Source organism: Aythya fuligula, chromosome 23 (genome assembly GCF_009819795.1).
Source record: "Aythya fuligula isolate bAytFul2 chromosome 23, bAytFul2.pri, whole genome shotgun sequence".
In the NCBI taxonomy this organism is placed as follows: domain Eukaryota; kingdom Metazoa; phylum Chordata; class Aves; order Anseriformes; family Anatidae; genus Aythya; species Aythya fuligula.
Window position 1 is genome coordinate 3,294,832 of NC_045581.1, and position 20,712 is coordinate 3,315,543.

At 57.2% G+C, this 20,712-nt stretch overlaps 1 protein-coding gene across 1 annotated transcript; it reads right to left on the reverse strand.

Moving 5' to 3' along the window:
- Positions 1-3,687: 3,687 nt before the first annotated feature.
- On the reverse strand, positions 3,688-16,916 carry FAM76A (family with sequence similarity 76 member A). The gene is made up of 9 exons (XM_032202266.1): positions 16,836-16,916; positions 15,280-15,344; positions 14,450-14,504; positions 13,722-13,874; positions 12,981-13,138; positions 12,351-12,437; positions 7,324-7,459; positions 6,755-6,856; positions 3,688-4,327 (listed from the first exon to the last, which is right to left on the reverse strand). Exons 1-9 carry the CDS (start codon positions 16,914-16,916, stop codon positions 4,241-4,243), a joined length of 924 nt encoding a protein of 307 aa, XP_032058157.1. The 3' UTR covers positions 3,688-4,240.
- Positions 16,917-20,712: the final 3,796 nt, after the last annotated feature.

Genomic DNA, 20,712 nt, shown 5'->3' on the forward strand with positions numbered 1-20,712 from the left:
CGGCCGGTTCTGTCGGTTTATTTCTGCTGTGGGTTTACTGCTGCTGCAGGTACACACTGTCAGGCTGCAAAAACAGTTTATTCATTCACATATTAAAGCCCCAGCTCCTTGCCAAGGGGCCTGTAAGTTTGGAGAGCAGACATTTATTCAAGTAATTACTTTAAAAAAAAACAACACACACGAGCACACACAACTAATCCTCTGGGTTAGTGGATCTCAAGAAATGCTTTGCAAGAGGTTTTCGCTGTGCCCCGAAGACCCGGCCACCTTCAGCTGCCCAGGTCAGCACTCCTGAAACTGCAGCCTTTGAGCTTCGGGACCCTCGGCACGGGGAGAGCTTTCTGCTGGAGGCAGGCGAGGGGCAGCCAAACACGAGCTCACCCGGAGCTGGTGGAGCGGGGAGCAGCACTGACCTGGAAGTCTCATTTTTGACCCCAATTTCAGGTGGCTGGGATCAGTACGTAACGCCGTTTTTAAGAGCATTCGACTGCTGTCAAAATCGTATTTTCCTACAGCTTTGAAATAGAAATGGAGTAATCACAACCCCAAATAATAAATATATATTTATATAGAGAGAGATATCCTTCTGCAAACATTCAAACTGCTTTAGAAGCAGTGGATAAACCGCAGAGAGAAGGAAGTGTGCGCTACCAGATAAAGGCAGGAGCCGGCCAGTTCTCACCCGAGGCCTGGCTGGGAATTGCAAAAATCACCCGCAACCCACTCAAAATCCTCCCTGCGGCTCCGCCAGGGCGGACTCGAGGCGGCCCCTTGGGGGGGGAGAGCGAGGGCTGGGGGCTCTGAGAGCGGCCCCGGCTCTACCCACGGACTCGGGGCCGAGCCTTGGGCAAATCTGCCCTTATCTGCCTCCCTGCCCGCTGTAAATGGGGATAATTGGGCACGCTCAAGGGTACGGCAGGGAGGTTTGCGCTGCCCTCAGCAGAGATAAGGCGCCGTGCGAGCGCTCTGACCCACTGGCACACTTGTGACTTTGGCACCTGTGGTGGAAGGCAGAGCCGAGGAGGAGGAGGAGGAGGAGGAAGCAGACACTGCTGAAGGCTGGGGATGCAGAAGGCAGCCCAGGAAGGCTCCCAGCCACAGGGCGCACGGGAGCCGTGCTCTGGTTTTGCTCCTTTTCGCTGTGGTTGCTGCCCCCTCTGCTTTGCCAAGGCTCGCGGCTCACCTAGCGCACTGGAGCCCAGCAAATTGGGGGAGAAACCGCCAATTCAGGTGGGAAACCACACCCGGAGAAAACAGCTGGGGCCTTCCCCAAAGAGAGGAAAAGAAGGCTGCTGTCCGGTCCTTTCTCCATCCCTGAAACTAAAACAAACTGGGTTATGTGCCAGGAAGGTGCTGGGATGAGCACACAGTAGGGGCGGTGGGACAGGACCCCCAGGTGCTGCCCTCCAGGGCTGCTGTAACGATTTCTGAGGGTGTCAAGCCAGAGGGGAAGGGCGAGCCGAAAAGAGCGAGCCGAAACCCATCCCAGCCTCCTGCCATGAGCCTCTCCCCTCCCAGGCAGGGGAAGCCAACTTGGAAGAGCAGCAGCCGCTAAAAGGCTGCAGCACCCATGCAAAACCTTCGACAGAAACTGTTTTCCTTCCCCGTGTTTAACGGAGAACGAGGGCGTTTGCCAGCATTAAGGAATCCCAGGCAAATGGTCACTTTCTGCGTGCAACTCGGGGCCTTGAAAAAGAGGAGGTTGAGTGGGAAAAGCCTTCGCAGGGCTCCAGCACAGCCAGCACTTGTGTTTTCCCCCTCCCCGGTGCAGGCAGTGCCCTGGGAACACGCTCACAGCCAGGACAGGGCAGGAGGGGACCAGCACTGCCAGGAGGCGAGGGACACCCCTGGGCAGGCTGAGCTGCGGCTCCCTGAGGGCCTGGGGTGCTCCCAAAGGGCAGCCAGCTTTGGTTCCCACCTTCTGCTGGAGAAGCAGGAGCTTTATGAATAAAAGCCGATCTGTTTTCCCTTCCAAACAGCCCCGAGATAAGGGGAAGGCAGAAGCAGAGCCCGCTCGGGCTGTTTGCACGGGTACCTTAAGGGGAAGCGCCCCGGTATCCTCTCGGCTCTTTGTTCCCTACCAGCTTTGTTTCTGCGCCCTGCCTCGCTGCGGCTGGGGAAGGAAACCCAGACCTGCTCCGAGGGAGGCAGAGCGGTGCTGGGGAGCGGGACGTAACCAAGGAACGCGGAGCCTAGCAACAGGCTGGGTCGGGAGGATTCGAAGATAGCGAGAAGTGGGAGCCAGGCAAACAATGGCACCAGGGGCTGCAGCGCAGTCCTTGGAGCAGGCAGGAGCCAAGAGGGGACGAGTCAGGGCCAGGGGGTGTTTTGTTTTTTTCTTCTTTCAGGCAAATAAAGTGTCAGACACACACAGACGAGTTGTTTTTTTTTTTTTTTTAAACACTTTAACATTTGTCAGAGTTTTTGTACAAATCAAAGCATCCCTTTTAAAATCTCCATTATTACAAACATACAAAGGAACGATGTTATTACTACAAATTATCAGCTACTCAACTTTGTCACAATTAAAAAAAAAAACAAAAAACCTTAACAGTATATACAGGGCCTTTCTCCCTCTGTTTGTTTCTGTAGCTTGAGGGAAGCAAAAAAGCAAAGCCCCCAATTTAAAAAAAATCCCACCAATGCACCTCAGTTTCTAAAAACGTGTGAAGTATAAAATTAGGTGAGTATTTTCCTGCTGTCACACTCTGGCAAAGTGTAACAAGTTTTTTTTTCCCTCACGTCAGAAGTATCTTTAAAAAAAAAAAAAAAAAAAGAAACAAAAAGATGTGGCAGAGTGTCTGATGCTGCAGCACGCTCCTTCCATGCCGGAAGCCAACATCAAAAAAGTGCCTTTGAGTAAAAGTCGTCTTTAGCAACAAAAAAAGGAGAAAAAAAAAAAACTCACAACGTCTAGTTAAAAGCTTAATAAAAGCCCTGACAGAGCAGCCAGCCCTGCCTGGAAGGGCAGCTTTTCTCCTCGCCACCACCTACCGTCAGCGCCGCTCTGCACTAAGGTCTCGTCCCCTCCTCCTCCGCCCCGCGGGTCTCCAAACCCTGAGATGTTTCCTCACGCCCTGAAGCCATGCCCAGGAGCGCTCGAGCTGCTTTCCCCCGGTGCCAAGTGCTTGTTGTCCCCCCCAGGGGACGTGGGGAGCCGGGGGAGCGCCCACCCCGGGCTCTGGGGGCTCTGCTGCGGCTCTCAGCCGTTTCTGAGCGGCACATCCCTGGTGCAGGGAACGTTCGTAGCCCTTTTATTCTGCTGGCTTTTCATCAGCAGCGAGAAATGTCCCCGGAGAGCCCCAAGAAACACTTCCTGGCTTGGGTTGCTGCCTGAGTAAGCGCTTTCCCGGAGTCAGCCTGGCCCCTGCTTCTGCTTCTGGCAGGGAGAGGGGGAGAAGGGGGCGAGCGCAGGAAGCAGCCGAGCCTCGAACTCTCCTCGCGTGAAGAAATGGAGGAGGAGAGGCTCGATCCCGCCAAGCCCCAGAGGCCACCGAGTAACCAGGGCTGGGATGAGGTGGGTCTGTCTGTATCGTTAAGCTCTGGCGCCCAACCCAACAGCTAGCGTAACAAAACAGGAAAACACCAAAGCCAGCAGTCGGCTTTGCCAGGCTGACACTGGGAAAAGGAAAAAAAAAAAAAAAAAAGAAAAAAAGAGAAGAAAAAACAAAACCGAAACCTCTCCAAGATAAATACAGAGCCCCCATTCTGGAAGCGTCTTCAAAAGGGGTGGACGAACCGTTCTGAGCGGTGGCACAGCCTCCCAGGAACGTCTGTCGGGCTGGTGATTTATCGGCTTCCTTTGGAGGAGGGCGCAGTCCCAGACCAGTCGGGCTCCCAGTGCACGCAGCTCCCGTCCCATCCGCGGAACGAGGGGCCTCAAAGCAGCAGGTCTGAGCCCAGCCACAAGTCTCTAACGCAGCAGGTTCCCGGGTGCTAAGAGAAAGGGGGTGGCAGTGGTAGAAACTGGTCGGGAAAACACTTTGTCCGGCCAGCAGTGCTTTGGGGAGGAGTGGGGTGGCTGGGACCTGTCCCCGCGGATCGCCACGGGGCTCAGCAGAGGTGGAAGCCAGACACACTCGAGCGTGCTGTCGGAAAGGCAACACACAGCAGGCGTTTCCGTCGAGGCCGCAGCAGTGGGAGAGTGACAACACCGAGGTTTTGGCTTCCAGCAGTCAGGCAGGCCTCCCGGACTCCTTGGCTAATGCTGGGGAAAGCTCCCAGATCGGGGGGTTTGGTTTTACGGGGAGGTTATTGCTCCCGACTTCTCAGGCTTTTTGCCCTTCGATAGGGCAGCTGCTTGCTTCAGGAGTTCTCTGTTCTTGGCCTGGAAACACAAGGAAAAAGAGTATTTAATGGCAGGGATCAGCGTGAGCTCCTGGGATCCTAAAATTGCCTGGACAGAAACTGCTGTTTGGTCAGCAGGGAGGCGGATGGGGCTGTGCAGCACCTCAGCCCCACCGCCCAGAGAGGGCTCTTCCCATCCCTCCCCCTTGTACCCTGCTCTAACACAGCCACGGGAGGTTAACGGGGCTGTGGTGAACTCAGACATCCACGGCTCGCATTAACCAGCCACCTCGCCAAGGTCTCTGGGACCAGCTTTCAATCCTTCTCTTCCCTTCCAGCAGCCGCTGCGGTCTGACAGCGCCAGAAGCGGTGGAGAAAAACCCAAGGGACTCGAGGCCCCGTCTTGACTCTTGTTTTAGCAAGTCAAAGGCAAACCTCTCCTAGCCTGCATCCTCACTGGTGTGCAGGGTGGAACAGCTCACTCTGTTCGGCTTTGTTTCACCCCTGGTTTCTTGAGACGCTGCCAACGTTTTACCAGGGTTTTACCAGGACTCAGTGCTGCTCTGCCTGCACCCCTGCAAGGAGCCTCCCAAACCCGCCAGAGCACCCAGAGAAAGGAGCTCGGCTCTCTGGTTCACACCGAATTAAAATCACAGCAACTTACAAACGAGGCTTTTTGGTCCCTTTTCACAAAGTCCTGAGCTCGCTCACCTCTGGCCCACACAGTGATTGATGCCGTACCGGTAGGGTAAGGGGCAGAACCCACACAAAACCAGCCACAGCCCTTCTGCGCTGGTTTGCAGTGAATGATTGGATACACAAAGGTGGTTGGAGGAATTAAACCCTCCGCTCTGGTGCTGCGTGGGGTAAAGCAGCTTATTCTACCTCCTGGCAGGCTGGAAGAACACAGCACCCCTGCTTCCACTCCGTGCAAAGACAAGACAAAATAACCCACGAGCACATTCAAAAATTGAACCATGTGAACGCTCCCAAGGCACCTACAGCACACCAGGAGGATCTGAACTTTTATTTTGGCATCCGTGAGGAAAGTTTCCAGAGCCTCAGTCAGCACCAGCTGCAGGAACACATTCGGGTAGCAGAGAGGAGGAGCTCAGGGCGGTCCCACCCCAAGCACAGCGCAGCGGGCGGCAGACACGGGAGCCCCTCTCCACCCAGGGTGGCTGCGGGCAAAGCCGCTCGCGGGGCTGCCGCTTCCTCTTTCCCCTCAGAACCTCAGAACTGAGCAAGTTTAAGGCTGTCGGGAGGTGCCCGGCAGCTTTTGAGACAAGACAACCTCCTGCAACTACAGCAAAAGGCTCCCCGGGGACACACGCTGAGCCAGCAGCGCGCCCTGCCTCGGGAAAGCACCGCACGCAGGGGGGGCACCTCCCCGTCAGCCCCCGGCTTCACGAGGCAACCAAGAGGTGGAGGCTTGTGCCTGCTCCCAGCCGCACTAAGAACATCAGGTCATCCTTCACAGGCCCAAAGCCACGAGACAGAAACAGCTCGGGGCTGAAACAGGATCACAAAAGCAGAACAGGCAGAAGGCTTTGGCTGCTGTCGGCCCCTCAACCACAAAGCAAAGCGCTGCCCTGCTCTGCGGGGTGGGAGCACACCCAGCCCCCTCCGGGCAGGCTGACGTCGCTTCAGGACGTGCTTTGTGCAGGGGAGCTCGTGGGCACCAGCCTCCTGACAGCAACTGCAGCCTCCCAAACCCGTCTTCCTCTCTAATAATTAACTTGGGTGTGTGCAGCCGGAGGAGGGGCTGTTTTCTCAGCAGGAATATAAGCCTTTTGTCTTCTCCCCTCCCATTTCTCATTGCTAGGGCTTTAGATCATTATAAACCCCGGGGTAATTAAAGGGTGCAAAGTTCATTTCTAAGGCTGCCTTCTTCCCTGTAACCAGCTCCCCTTTGACCCGATCTCTTCAGCGGCTCAGAACGCGTTGGGGCTGATAGCCTGCCTGCTGTTCCCAGGGCCGTGACAGAAATCCTGCTCTCCCTGTTCCCTCCAGCTCAGGGACTTCTTTATTTGGACTACGGAGATAGAGCGCTAAGGGAACTGCCGACTGCTTCCCGATCTTTGTTCCCTTTGCTTACCGGCCACATAAATCACGTTAGGAGCTACGGGGAGCTGACAGAGGTTCTGTAACCTGGAGGAACGGGTTCAAACCCAGCGCTGGCAATAGTAAAAACAAGTCTGATGGTTCCCAGCTGGTCCACAAGGGACACAGCACGGCACTTCACAACGCAGAAGGCCTGAGCCCGAGTAGAGAGCAGCAAGAAGGATGTAAGGAGGGGTTACAGAGCACTGAGGCGTGGTGCGGGGCTGGGGCAGAGCAGAGAGGCTTGAGGACAGGGCTGAGAAGTGTCAGCAGAGCTGCCTGTGTAAAGGCTCCCGGGTTGTTCTCACCAGGAGTGTCCTCAGCCACTCCTAGGCACAGCGAATTAAAACAAAAAGGCTGTCACCTGTAACTGCTCCATGACCTCCTTGTGCGTCTTCTCCATCTGGTTCATCTTTGCCCTCATCTGTGACTCCTGGTACTGCAGGTCGGCTTTCAGCTCTGTGATCTGCAGATAAAGCAAGAGCGAGCGCATGAGCTGGAGGAAGGGATGACTGCCTTCACCCCAGGTGCACCCTGCCACGGGGAACGCCTCTGCAGAAGTTGTGTGAGACTACCCGAGTTTGGAAACGTGCTGGGGGAGAGCAGCAGGACCCAAACTGCTCCACGGAGCTGCACAGAGAAGCAGAAGCGCACAGTGTGCTGCTCTCATCCTGCACAGGGCAGCAGGATTTCTCTCTGCCTTGCCCCCAAACAGAGGTGTCTGAAACTGGCCAGAAAATAGCCCTTTATGAAATGAGAGCCCCCCAGGTGGGTCCCAGAAGCCTCTAACTTTGGAAAGGAGGCAGCCTGGAGACAGCCAGAAAGCCTCTTGCTGGTTGCAGCAGAAAATGCTAGACTCTGCTGGAGTGTGATCTGTGTGAACGCGGCAGCTGTCAGCGTGCTGTGGGGAAGGGAGCGAGCCAAGGGCTCTACCTTCTTCTCCTTCTCCAAAATCATCTGATCCTTCTGGTGCAGCATCTTCTTTAAGGTAGCCACCTCCTCCTTCAGCTGGGCGATGATAACGAAGTGGTCAGTGCCAGGAGAGTCCAGGGCGAGGTCCGGAGAGAAGCTGCAGCAAAGAAGAGGGCAGGACTCTCATCACGACCCCTTCTCCTCACCGAGGCAGAGGAAATCCCACAGATGGCACTCGGTGGAGAACAGGAATTATTCATGACACAAACTGTTGCCTCCAAGCACGCAGGGTTTGGAGGCGTTACCTGGATCCCTGCCCCTGGATCCCACAGAGAATTTGGGAAGCACCCAAGATGCTGGGCAACAGGGTCCTCGGGATAACCCGAGTTGTGTCACTGCACCATCAGCAGGGACACAGGACTGCTGGGGGCGAACAACAGCCAGCATCTGCAGCAATCAAGCAGTAATGATCCATTTTCAGACCAAAGAGCTGAGGCCAGCAATCAGAGAGCTGGTGAAACTTTACGCAACCACTTAGGAACTCTCCTCGCTCACAGGCAGTCCTTGGATGTACAGCAAAGCTCGGCACTCAGTGTAAACAAACATTCTGGCAAGGAGGGAACATGAAAGAGACACAAATAACCCCCAAGTTAAACAAACAAAGCCAAAGGAGACACCTAGATTAAAGTCAGCCCTGTCCTCAGCAGGGAAAAGGGGAAAAAGACAGGCTGGACTTCAGTATTTCGATTCCACCATGACACAGCAATGTAGGAAGAAGCTTCGTTATGGCTTCAGAGCAGGAAGGGCTCTTCAGGAAGACAGACAAACAGCCGAGGGCATTGCTCATCAGCCAGCTACTCTGACCTTAAGCAACCAGCTGAGAACGTATCCAGACATCAGCCACCCTCCTGCGGAGGTAATCCACACATCTTCCTCCAAGACACCCAGGATCTGGGCAGCCACCCCCAGTGTCACACTCCAGCAGATCACAAGATATGATAAGCTGCAGCCACAGGCCCAGGGAGCTCACCTGATCCCTGCCTGCCTTCTGTTCCTCACCGCTGTAATGCTAAGCTTGATTTTTATCTCTCGGTGCTAAAAGGGCAGCACACTCCCAGCCACACACCTCTGAAATGGCTGTATAAAAATTTAACAGTAATAAAAAAAAAAAAAAAAAAAAAGGCAACAAAGCTTCACCTAGAAGATAACGGCCAGGCTCGAAGTTATCAGCCAGCGCTGCTGCCATAAAGATAAAAAGCCTTCAGGTTACCTGAATTTGGACATTTTTTGAAAGCCTCCCGAGTAGGCCAGCACACGTCCCGAAGCTTAGAGTCAGCTCTAAAGCTGGGAGGTGCAGTGGATGGGGCAGGCAGGGTGTGGAGCCAAACAAAGCTCCCCCAGGCACGCTGCCACCTCCGAGCCCTGGCCGGAGAGCTCTGGCTGCTCACTTCACGCAGGGGGCTCCTCCAGCGCCTGGAAAGAATCCATCTGCTAATTAAAAGCACAGCCCTGGAGGGCAAGGACGTGGCAGCAGATGGGGAGCTACAGAGGGAAGCTGGAGAAGGGGCAGCTTCACAGCCCTGAAAGCCACAGGACAGCCCTGCGGCAGCGGGAGGGAAAGCTTGGCAAAGGAAGTCAAGAGCACAGGGGAAGCGCCGTGCACGTTTGCAGCACGCTGCCAGAAACGCCACCCCAAGTCACAGCAGGTCCCTGGGGGCACGGGGGTTAGCACTGGCTCCTCAGACTGGGCAGCCCTCAGGCACAGGAGAGGTTCAAACATGCATGCTGGAGGAGAGCAGCTCCATTTTCAAGCTGTTCCCGAGCACAATTTCCCCAAAGTGGAGGCTCTGCAGCGTGCTGGTGGGTGCTCAGCACCTCGCCGGCGCTAGCAGTAGCTTCAGTTTCCCACTCAGCGCAAATGTGCTGGGGAGGAGAGAAGGGAAGGAGGAAAAAAACACAAAAAGGCAGCCTCCACACAGGAAAAAATACAAAATCAAGTCTTCCTCACTGAATTGTACCGGTTAAAACAAAGTCTGGCGTGCACCACTGCCTTGCCCAGGCAGGCTGCCCTCCTGCTGTGTCCTGGGGTGAGGAGCAGAGCGGGGAGATGCTCGGTTTCCCCGAGCAGGAATCATCAGCTCCCTGGCAGCTCCCGTTGCAAGCAGCCAGGAGGCGAGCGCGGCCCTGCCACCCAGCGGGGAGAAGGGACAGGAGGTGCCACCAGCCCTCTGCTGAGAGGCACAGGGCTGGCACCAGAGCTTTGGGGCCTCCACAGGTCCTCCTGCCGAGGACATGGAGCACAGGCAGGTTTTCTGCTGCCCAGCTGCTGCAAAATCCACCCTCAAAAGCGTCAGTGGGCAAATTAACGAAGCTTTCTCTTCCTCCTTTTTTTTTTTTTTTTTTAAAAGGGTTTCAAGTCAGTAATGAAAGCTTTCTCTGTCTTTAACTCCACATTAAGGAAGCCTGAGGCTCCAAAATTAGAAGGAGAAGTGACAGATGCACGTCGTTCCTTCAGCAGATGAAGAATAAAAACCAGCAGCCAAAGCAAACCAGCAGCACCCAACACGTCCCCACGGGTGAGCTCCGTCCCAAGGGGCTGTGCCCCCGGCCGGGGAGGTGTGGGCTCTGTGAGTCCCAGCAGCCTCAAATTCATCCCGCAATTAAGGGACTTGATGAGCTCCCACTGCCTGCAGTGGAGGCAGAAAAAAACAGAGCTCTTCCACAGACACCTGCCTCTCCGGAGAGTGGAACAGAAACCAAAATGCCTGCCCTGAACTCGACACCTGTTAAAGAACTGAAATCAGGCAAAAGAAAAGCCAAGCTTAACGAGTTTGCTGTTTATGTCAGGCCGCTGTGAACGGGCACAAAGCAGGCTGAGCTTACAACAAAAACACTCTGTTCCCAAAAAACCATCCAAACCCACAGGAACCAGCACTGAGCTCCCACTTCCCCTATCGCCAGCAAAAGCAGGAGCAGTTCAGCCCAAATCCTAGCGCTTTCAGCAGGAGCCAGGACACTTCCATGCTACCAAGAACGTTTTTACTCAACGCAGCCCTGGCAGAAGGGGGTGAGGAGGCCCAGGCCCCGCTGGGGCACAGCAGAGCCCAGGGCTGAGGGGTGCTGGCAGGAGAGCGGGGTTTGTGGGGCACGGGGTGCTGCAAACTGTGCTGGGAGCTGCTCCTGGTGAGCCCCTCGGGTACCACCCTGCTGCCAAAAACCCCCGTGCCCCACCCCAGGCCCTGACCCAGGCTGATTCTGGGGTGCCTCGAAGAAAACGGTGCAAGAGGGGAGGCTTTTAAGGGGGGTTCCTCCTCAGCAGCTCCACAATCACACTTAATGAAGCACCATTATCATTCCGCTCAGGAAACGCAGCCCCGTGTCTATTTAAGGCAGCTGCAGCTCGCCTGCTCCACAGCACGTTGCTGGAGCCCTTCAGGAGCTGCTAAAATTGCACTCGGTTCGTTACTGGGACTCATCAAGAGCCCGTGGCAAAGACCACAGCCCTGGCAGGAGCCGGACTGACACATCTGACGTGAGAGCAAACAGAAAGAAAGGCATCTGATTCCTCCAACGACTGCTCCTGCTTTGCAAGCAAATGGCTAGCAACGAGACCTTTTGCTTCTTGGGGAGGTTCACACCAGCAGTGGTGCTACCAGGGGTTGATGAATCTCACCCAGGCTTTAACAAGCAGATAAAAGCACCTGGAAACATCTGCAGCCCAGGGAGCAGGGGCAAAACGGGGCTCCAGAGGGAAAGCAGCGCTGATGGGCAGAGATCTGGTGCAGAGATCGGTCTCCAGGCTCTCCTCCAGCTCCCCCAGCGTTACGGGCAGCCAGATGACTCCTCCACAAACTGTGCTCAGCTCCCAAGCCACAGTCAGCCCTTAATTTCTTTCCATTTTAATAGAAAATACGGTTCTGGCACCAAGTGGTCTTGTAGACCACTTTGTGGGAATCACTGCCCTACAAAATTACTGAAATCCTCTTCCCCATACCAGCATTTCATCTCTAAACACTGCCCAGAGGTTAACGGTATCTACAGGAGAGGTGATGTGATCTTGAAGAGACCTTCAAGGTAGGCAGGCGGCAATTAATTACCCGGTGCTCTAACGAACCCTTTGGCACTAAAAAGCCTACGCTCTGGTCCATGCTCCCAATTCTCTGCTGTTTGGAAGGAGATCCATGGAGAGGGGCAGCTTCCAGGTCTGAGACACTTCCCGGGGAGGGAGGGCAACAGGGGGGAGAAAACAAGAGGTGATCTCACTTCAGGATGTCAGTGCCTTGAGAAACAGGACAATGGTGGGCACCGAGACTCGGGTGGGAAGCAGCCCCCTGCGCCAACGTGGACGGGGCACTCTGGATAGGGGGACAAAGCATCTCGGGAGAGGAAGGAACGCTGAGAATCAGAGAGGAAAGGGAGGAATGAAAATATGCATGTACAAGACCATCAGAAAATAAATTAAAAAAAAAAATCCATCTCAATCTCCTGTTTCTGCTAGCGACTCCCGTTGTGCTGCGCACGCAGCCAGCGCAATCCAGCACAAACTGTGGCAGCAGAATGGGACCAGCTGCGTCGAGCAAAGCTGTCTGATTGCTTGGCCCTCCCCCCGAAGGCAGGAGGGGAAACGGGAGGTGGGTTTTGATCCTCTCCTCCGAGGCCATCTCCCCGCAGAGCAGTCTGACAGCCCAGAAAGCACAAAAACTGCACAACTCCGCAGCGTAGCCGGCAGCCACCCCTTCCCTGTAGCTGCAGGGAGGGGATAAAGCTGAGCTGGCTGCAGTTTTTGTAATTCTGGTGAGCTCAGCCAACGAGCAGCTCCTGTTCTAGCAGGCACAGGTACCCCGCATTCCTTTCTTTTTGCAGTCTGTGTCTAAAGGCCAAGTAACGCTGCCCTGCTGGGTTCTGGGAAGCTGCTCACGCAGCCCCTTTAGGTCCCAGAGCCCCAGATCCCTGCTCTAGCATAAAGCTTCCTGCTGCCCGCACGCCACTCTCCTGCATGAAGCTTCGCCAGACCGCCCACCCACAATTTCCCCATGTAGCAGGCTCACCTGTCACCATTGGCAGATATGGCATCAAACTTGGCTTTCTTCTTTGGGATTTCGTTCTGAATAGAAGAGGTGGATAAGGTTTTCTGGCTAGAAAAACAAGGAAATCATATGTCAGAACCTGAATGATTTGCAGTCAAAGAGAGAGGAGCAGCTAAATATTCCCACCCACTTTGAGCCTATTAAGACAAGGTTTCCTAGCACAAGAACGAACAATAAAAAATCATTCCTTGAAGAGCAACTGGAGACTAAAAATAAACAGAAAACAACGCGTCAGCCAGATCAGTAGGTAGGTGAGGAACTCATGCTTAAAATCTGCATTTCAATCAAGTTTTACAAACGCAATTTTGCTTTAATTGTACACAGGTTCAGCAAGTCGAATCGCTAAGCAGCACCGGCGGACTACAAGCCTACACCAGAACAACGGTGCTTGCAAAGCAGCGACGCCTGACTTCGCCAGATTCCCCCAAACAGCAGAAAACTGCCCAAACCCATCACTGTTTCGTGGTCCCGAGGCCAAGGCACTGCTCCCAGTCACTTCAGGAAGGGCAGCAAGGCATGAGGAGCAGCCAGGAATCCTCCTTGCTCACCTCGGAGCAAGCCCAGCCCGACAGAACGGTGCGTGCAGGTTACCTGTTGTAATGGCTGCCGCTGCTGAGCCTGCTGTACTGCTCCTTCTCTTGCAGGCTGGCTCGGGACGAGCTGCTGAGGTGTTTGCACTGCTCTTTGGTCTTCTGTAGGACCCGTTTATAGGACAGTGTGCATAACCAGCAGAGCAGCTTCCCGTCCACCTGGAGGGCACGAAAGGGAGACAGTTTTGTCTTGCTTCCTGCCCGCAAACGAAGCAGAGCGAAGACAAGAAGCACCTTGGGGCTTTAAGATCACAAACAAGCAGAGACTCAAAAAGGATCCCTCGGGAGCCTAGGAAGGGTAAGAAGTGCATTTGGTACGGCTGGTGTGATGCAGGCAGCACTCAGTAACAGCACTTCTGCTAACTCCAATCCCTGTCAGGCTTTGCTTACAGGCTGTAAGGCATCACCCGTCCATCAGGGCAGGCAAATGGCACCAACACCGTTCCCCACCCCTCTCCCTCAGCAGGCACCTCGTGTTTCACTCAGAGGCACCTTCTCCTTCGCCCCCTCACCTACCGTCCAGCCAAATTCAAGACATCCTCCCCAGCACACCTGGCAAAGGAGCAAGGGGGCTCAAAGATTAAAAAGCTCCCAAATCAGCTCCCACAGCAAAGCCCGGCTCCAGAAACTATTTCCCACTCAAGAGACACCCCCTTCAGAAAAGCCAGGCAACAGGTGATAGGGCAGGCAGTCGCTGCCAGCAGCCTCGTTACCTCCTCAGGCTCCTTTGAGGGGTACTGACCTTCTTCCTGTCATCCTTCCTGTCAAACGCACACTGCTGCTTGCACTGCTCGCAGGAGTGCGGCGGCCCGTACTTCTTCTCGGAGTTGGTGCAGCGCTGGCACTTGTTTCCGATGAACGCTGCGATGATGTTGCAGTACTGGCAGGGCTTGGGCTTGAAGGAACGAGACCAACAAATATTGTAGTGCCTCCTAACGACATTAACACTCTGCTCCTTCCCCTTTCTCCCCAGGGCTTCAGAACGTTTATTTCCCCGTACCAATCTAGCTATAATGTCGATCCAGGAGACGTAACTGCATTTGGGCCCCTGGTCTCTAGCTAAGCGTGTTTAGCTGTGACACCTCGACCGTTTATGAAGCGCTAGGAAATCTTCAGCAATATTTATCACCAAAATAGAAACAATCAAAATCTCTGCTTCAGCTTTCAGAAAAGCAGGAAAATGGATTTATTCCTGCTTCCTGCGGCAGTCTCAGTTTGTACGGCCGTGTTCTTGTTTCTATTGGATCTCCAAGAGTTCATTTCCTGGTCTAAAATGATGCAGAGCTGCTCTTTTCCATACTAACAGAAGAGAAAGGTAAAAGCTTCACGCTTGAGGGACCTGCGAGTTATTGATCAGTCATGCCATTATGACAGAGCCAGCCCATAAACTGCTCTGGGATCCAGCAGGATAAAGACAAGAAAGATGAAAGGACAAGAAGAGGCTGGGGCGAACGGGCCCCGCTCACTTACTGTGCCGTAGAGCTTCACGTTCTGAGCACACTTCTTGCATATCGTGTTGGTTTTGCTGGGAAGAAGCAAAGAAGAATCATGTTATTAACACTTCCCCCAAGAACACCAAACCTCCGCGGTCAGGATCCCCCTGCAGGCTCCGTCTCCAGTGACGAGACCGCATTCATCTGCACCGGGGACTCCGATATCAAAGCGCACTTCCCATCCCCATCTGGTCGGGGATAATTTGGCAAAAAGTGGCATTACGGGGAGCTATCTTTTAATTAAGGCATCCCCAGATGACGCCAGTTTTTTGTCCTTACAAACACAGGCATCTGATCGCTGGCTAATTGGTGGCAGGCGTGAATCAGCAGCGACAGCCTCACTCCTGGAGGTCTGCGCTCAGTTACGAGGGGAGGGCAGGTCAGCACAGAGCTGAGCTGTCCAACAGCACAGGGGAGAGCACCCCACACCATGTCCACACGCTTTATGCTCACCCCATCCTGGCTTTCCCCATCCTTCTGCTGTAACTTGTGAAAATGCACAAGGGCAGAAGCACAGGAAGCGTATTAAGGAATAATTTTGGGTAGCAGGAATCAGGTAGGAGAAAACTCACGGGCAGGTGTGCCCAGAGCCCTCAGCGGGTGATGCAGCTGAGCAGTGACCGAAATAAATACCCAGGGGAGAGGAAGAGATCCAAGGGCACTGCGTGGGCACAGTGACTCGCCCAACAGACTCGTGAAGACGACCAAAGGTCTCCCACGCCTCCCAGAGCGACAGCGGGGCTCAGTCAGAGGCGTGCAAACACCACGGCTCGGTTGTAGGGCCGGCCTCGGGGCGGGCACGCTTACCTCTCCTGCTGGAACTCGGTCCTGCAGTAGGTGCACTTGACGATGGGGTGCGCGATGCGGCACTCCTGCCCCGAGAGAAGCGGAGGGTGAGGGGCAGCGGCGCCGTTCCCCAAAGCCCAGCTCCCCTCGGGGCCTCCCCCCCAACCTCAGGCACTTGTCAAACCCCAAACGTTTCCTCCCCGTGGGGCCAGGAGCAGGGTGACAGGCACAGAGCGTGGCACGGGAGATCCCTGAGCAAACCCAGCCTCACCCCCAGGGCTCTCCCCATACCTCGGGACGCCCCAGATGCCCCAAATACTCCCCAAACATCCCCTTAACGGCCTCGTGGCACCCTCCTCAACCCTCCAGGGACCCCAGAACGCCCCTAAACAGCCTTCAGTGCCCTCAGGTCCCCCTGAGGAGTGGCCCCCAACCCCCCAAATGCCCAGGTTCCCCCATCTGCCCCTTCACCCCCAACCCCCCCAAACCTTAGGGTCTCCCAAATGCTCCCAGCCCCCCCCAACAGCCCCCAGTCCCCCTCAGTGCTCTCCATTTGCTCCCAGCCCCCCTTACACACAGCTCCTTGGTGAGCCCCAAAAGCCCCCCCCAAGGCCCCAGACACCCCCAAGTCCCCTCAGCAGCCCCCTCAGCTCCCCCAAGTGCCCCCTGGCCCCAAATCCCCCCCAGCAGCCCTGCCTCACGCAGCCCCTGACTTCCCTTCAGGGCTCCCCCTCACTTTCCCTCAGAGGACCCCACCCTCCTCCCTTTACCTAAGAGCCCCCCCCAACCTCACTTTCCCTCAAAACCCCCCTCCTTTCCGTCAGGAAGCCCCCGCTTCCCTCACTAAGCCCCCCAGTTTCCCTCAGAGGACCCTCACCTTTACCTAAGGTCCCCCCTTTCCCTGACCCCCCCCCTTTCCCTCAGAGAACCATCACCTTTACCTCAGAGCCCCTCCCTTTCCCTTAAGACCCCCTTTATTCCCTCAGAGGACCCTCAATTTTCCCTCAGAGCCCCCCCTTTCCCTCAGAAACCCTCCCCTCCCCTCACAGCCCCCCCTTTCCTCTCAGCCCCCTCTTTCCCTCAGAGACCTTCTTCCAAGCCCCCCCTTTTCCTCAGAACTCCCCCCAATTTCCCTCACCCCCCCTTTCCCTCAGAGGACCCCCCAATTTCCCTCAGGGCCCCCCCTTTTCCTCTGAGTCCCCCCCAATTTCCCTCTCAGCCCCCCCTTTCCCTCAGAGGGCCCCCTTTCCTCACAGTCCCCTCTTTTCCTCAGAGATCTCCTTCCAAGCCCCCCCTTTCCCTCAAAGCTCCCCCTTTTCCTCAGGAACCCCCCCTTTTCCCTCATAACCCCCCCCTTTCCCTCACAGGCCTCCCTCTCAGCCCCCCCTTTCCCTCAGAAACCCCCCAATTTCCCTCACAGCCCCCCTTTTCCCCTCAGGACCCCCCAACTTCCCCCACAGCCCCCCCTTTCCCCTCAGGACCCCCCCTTTCCCCTCAGAGCCCCCCCCTTTCCCCTCCCAGCCCCCAATTTCCCCTCAGAAACCCCCCAGTTCCCCTCCCAGCCCCCTTCCCCGCACCTTGCAGAGCTGCTGGCCCTGGCTGAGCGCCTCGAAGGGGAAGCGCTGGTGGCACTTGGTGCAGGCGTACAGCGCCGCCATCCCGCCGCCGCCGCTGACAGGCGCAGCCCGGCCCGCCGCGCCCGCCCGCCCCCCTTTACTTCCGCCCCGCCCCCTCCGCCCCGTTCCTCCCCTCCCATTGGCCGCCTCCCCCGCCGCTCCAAACCGTCGCCGCTTCTCATTGGTCGCCGAGCGCGTCGCTCCGCGGGGGGGGCGGGGCGGGGGAGGCCCCCGCCCTTTCCCCCCTCCGCGAGCGTTGTTGCCGGGTGGGGAGGGGAGGGGAGGGGAGGGGGCGGTGACGTCACAGAGGGCGCGCGGCGGTGATGCAACGGCCCCGCGCGTGACGCGGCGAGGGGGGGGGGGGGCAGGCGGGGAAGTCTCGCGAGAGCGCGGCGGGACGGGACGGGACGGGAGGGGAGGGGAGGGGAAGGCGGAAGTGGGGGGGGGGGGCTGGGGAAGGGCCAAGGCCAAGGGCAGGGGGCGGGGAGGGGGCGAGGGCCTGGGGATGGGCTGGGTCAAGGGCAGGGGCCTGGGGATGAGCAGGGGCCGGGGTGGGTCAAGGCCAAGGCCAAGGCCAAGGGAAGGGGCCTGGGTCCAGGGCCTGGGCCTAGTCCTGGGCCTGGGCCTGGGCCTGGTGCTGATGGTGCTGCCCAGGGGCACGCTCCCAGTGGGGTTTGCTCCACCTTGGGCCAAGGAACAGGGCTTGTGCCCGTCCATGGGCCTGGGCCTGGGCCGAGGGCTGGAGCCTGGGCCAAGGTTAAGGGTCTGGGCCCGGCCAGGGGTCTGGGCCCATCCTGAGGCTTGGGCCTGGGCCTGTCCAGGGGCCTGGGCCTAGGCTGAGGGCTGGGGTCTGGCCCAAGGACAAGGGTGTGGTGCTGTCCAGGGGCCTGGTTCTCATCCTGGGCCTGTCCAGGGGTCTGGGTCTGGGTCTGGGCCTGCCCAAAGGCACTCTCCAGGTTGGGTTCGATCCATGTTGGGCCAGGAGCAGGGGCTGGGGATGAGGAAAGGGGCTTGAGCCAAGTCCAGGGGCCTGGGCTCGGGCTGAGGGCTGGGGCTTGGGCCAAGGACAAGGGTCTGGTGCTGTCCAGGGGCCTGGTTCTGGTCCTGGTCCTGTCTGGGGACTTGGTCTGGGTTCTGGCCCTGTCCAAGGGTCTGGTTCCACCCAGGGGCATGGCCATGGTCCTGTCCAGGGGCTTGATCCTGGTCCTGTACAGAGCCCTGGTCCCGGTCCCATCCACGGGCCTGGCCCTGGCCCTGGTCCTGCCCATGGCCTTGCTCCATGCTCGGCTCAATCCCCGCTGTGCCAAGAGCAGAGCCCTGTGCGGGCCCAAAACCAGGAATTGGGGTCAGGCAGAGCCCTGTAACTGCCCTGTCCCGTTTCAGGGAGCACGGGGCGAGGGGCACGCGGCAGCCAGCTGCTGCGGGGGGAAGGAAGGGAGCGGGGGGCTGCAGGAGGAGCAGGGCAAGGGGGAGCAGAGCTGGGGAGGTGGAGACGGGCATGGGGTGCAGGCAGGGCAGCCTGACTGTGCCTGAGAGGTCAGATGTAAGAATAGGAGGAAAAGGAAGGGAAAAGGAGGTAGGAGGGAGCATCTGCAGCCAAGGGGAAGCCTGGTTTTCCTCTGCCCTGACTCCTGGCCCGCTGCGAGGGCAGCTGGGCCCAGGCAGAGCCCAGCCCGACTGCGACGTGCGTGGGCTGGGAGGGTCCGGGCACGGGGCAGGACCAGGGCTGCAAATCATCCCCTGCACAAAGAGGGCGATTCACTCCTTTTATTTCATTTTATTTTTCAAGGCAGCAGTTGTCATTCTTACAGCGTGACGCCGAGCAGGTGCTGCGGACCTCCAGACGTGCTGCCCACCCAAACAACCCGGGGAACCCACGCGTTGTGGAGTTAAAAGTCCTCTGCGAGCCCGAGGCGAAGCGAGCAGGGCGCCGTGGCCGCGTTAACGAACCCGCAGCCGCTGCTTCTGTGCCTGCCTTGCCTGACATCGCCGCGTTCTTAAACCCTGCGTGCTCCCGGGCCGCTGGGGATACCTTGAAATCTTTCAGAAACTTACTTTCCCACCTTCTTTTTCTCTCTTTTTTTTTTTTTTTTTCTCCCTCCTCGCAGCAGCTCACGGAGTATTCCCAGTCCTGGCTTGTTCGAGTGGTGGAGCTGAAACCCGAGCTGCTCAGCGCGGCGCTTCCCGAGCAGGACCGGGGGAGTGCCTTGGGTTTTTAGCAGGGCTGCGTGGGTGTGCATATTAAACTGAAATCCTGCTGTGCTTGGCTACCTCGGGGACTGGTTATAATCGCCGGGCAAATATGCTGTGTGTAGGAGAAATGCTTAATTTCATGAAATTCGTTGCGTTGCGGCGTTGGGGAATGGCAGGCGGTGGAAGCAGAAGGCAGAGCGGGGCTTGGCAGAGGCGGGCGGGGAGCTTCAAACAAAAACCCTTCAAACAAACCAGGGGCTGGGATGCTGGGAGGAAGGTTTCTGAGGGAAACGGGGTGGAGGTGGAGGATCGGGGCCGCCCGGCTCCCCGGGGTCTGACAGCGCACCTGGAAAACGTAAACGCCACGAGCGGCTTGTGGCGAGAAACAAAAACCTCCAAAAAAAATTAAAAAATAAAGTCAGGGGGGTTGCAAATCTCTGGAGCTGCAGGAAGGGAACGGTTGGTTGGAGAATGCGAGCGAGAAACCTGCCAGAGCAGCCACGGCCGCCAAGGGAGAAGCGTTTGGCTGAGGACGAGCGTTTGTGAGGCTGCTACTGAGGGAAGGGTGAGAGGAGAAGAGCCGTGCAGGAAGGCCCTGCCTCTGGTTTGCCACGCTCGCCTCGCCAGCAGCCTCTCGCTCAGCATCTCCTGGAGGCCAACAGCTCTGGTCTCACTGGAGGCAGCCACTTGTGCTCCAAAACGCTCCAGTTTTATAGCAAAAAGCGACGTTTCCTGTCCCAAAATGCAGTGTTTGTCACCCCAAATCCAAAGTGGGTTTGTCACAGGGGTCCCCCCGTCCACGCACCCGCTGTGGGAGGTGCAGGGAGCTCACCACAGCCCCCGGGAGCCCACCCCAGGAGCTGCCAAACCGACTCGTGTCCAGCTGCTGCCCCCCAGCTCCGCCTGCGGTTCCATCCCAATCACTTACGGATGATATTTCCGTGTCCTGGCTCCCCCCCTGCCCCCGGCCTGCTGAATAATTACCTTGTTTTGCGCAAGCAGCCAGAGGTTTTTGCGGATAATTCATCCTGTGCTGACAGGCGACCAGCTTTGGGGCCGGAGCGCGTTTTCTGGCCACCTGGCAGGGCTGCGGGGGCTCCCCAACCCCCTGAAATCCCAGCTGCCCTGCCTCGCAGGATGATTTACCTTGGTGAATTCAGCCCACCCCAAGCTTCTGGATGGGGTTTCTGGGTGCGTGGACAGAGCCATCCCCCAGCTCTGGGTGCTCTCGCCTGCAGAAAGCGTTTTTCCCTGCAACAAAAACGCCTCCTGGGGTTTGTTTGCCACGGGGCGCTCCATCTCGCCTCGCTGGGCTCTGAGTACGAGGGTCAGAGCCCAGCCTGGAGCCGGGATTGTCCCCAAATTCCCGTCCCTGTCTCAGCAGGGATTGGGGTTGGAGAGGTTCGGGGGCAGCCAGGAGGCTTCCAGCCCCGCTGGGAGCTGGGGACCTGGCACGGGGCTCGGTGCCTGGGCAGCTCGGGGAGCTCCACGGGGGGAAAATGGAGCTGGAGGAGCCCCTGGCAGCGCTGCAGGGGAAAGGCTGCAGCCCAGGGGCTCCGTTTTAGGGGCATATCGTGATGTTAGCTGATGGGGGAAGAAGCCCAGAGCCCCCTGCTCGCCCCGATGGGCACATGGGGACCCGGCT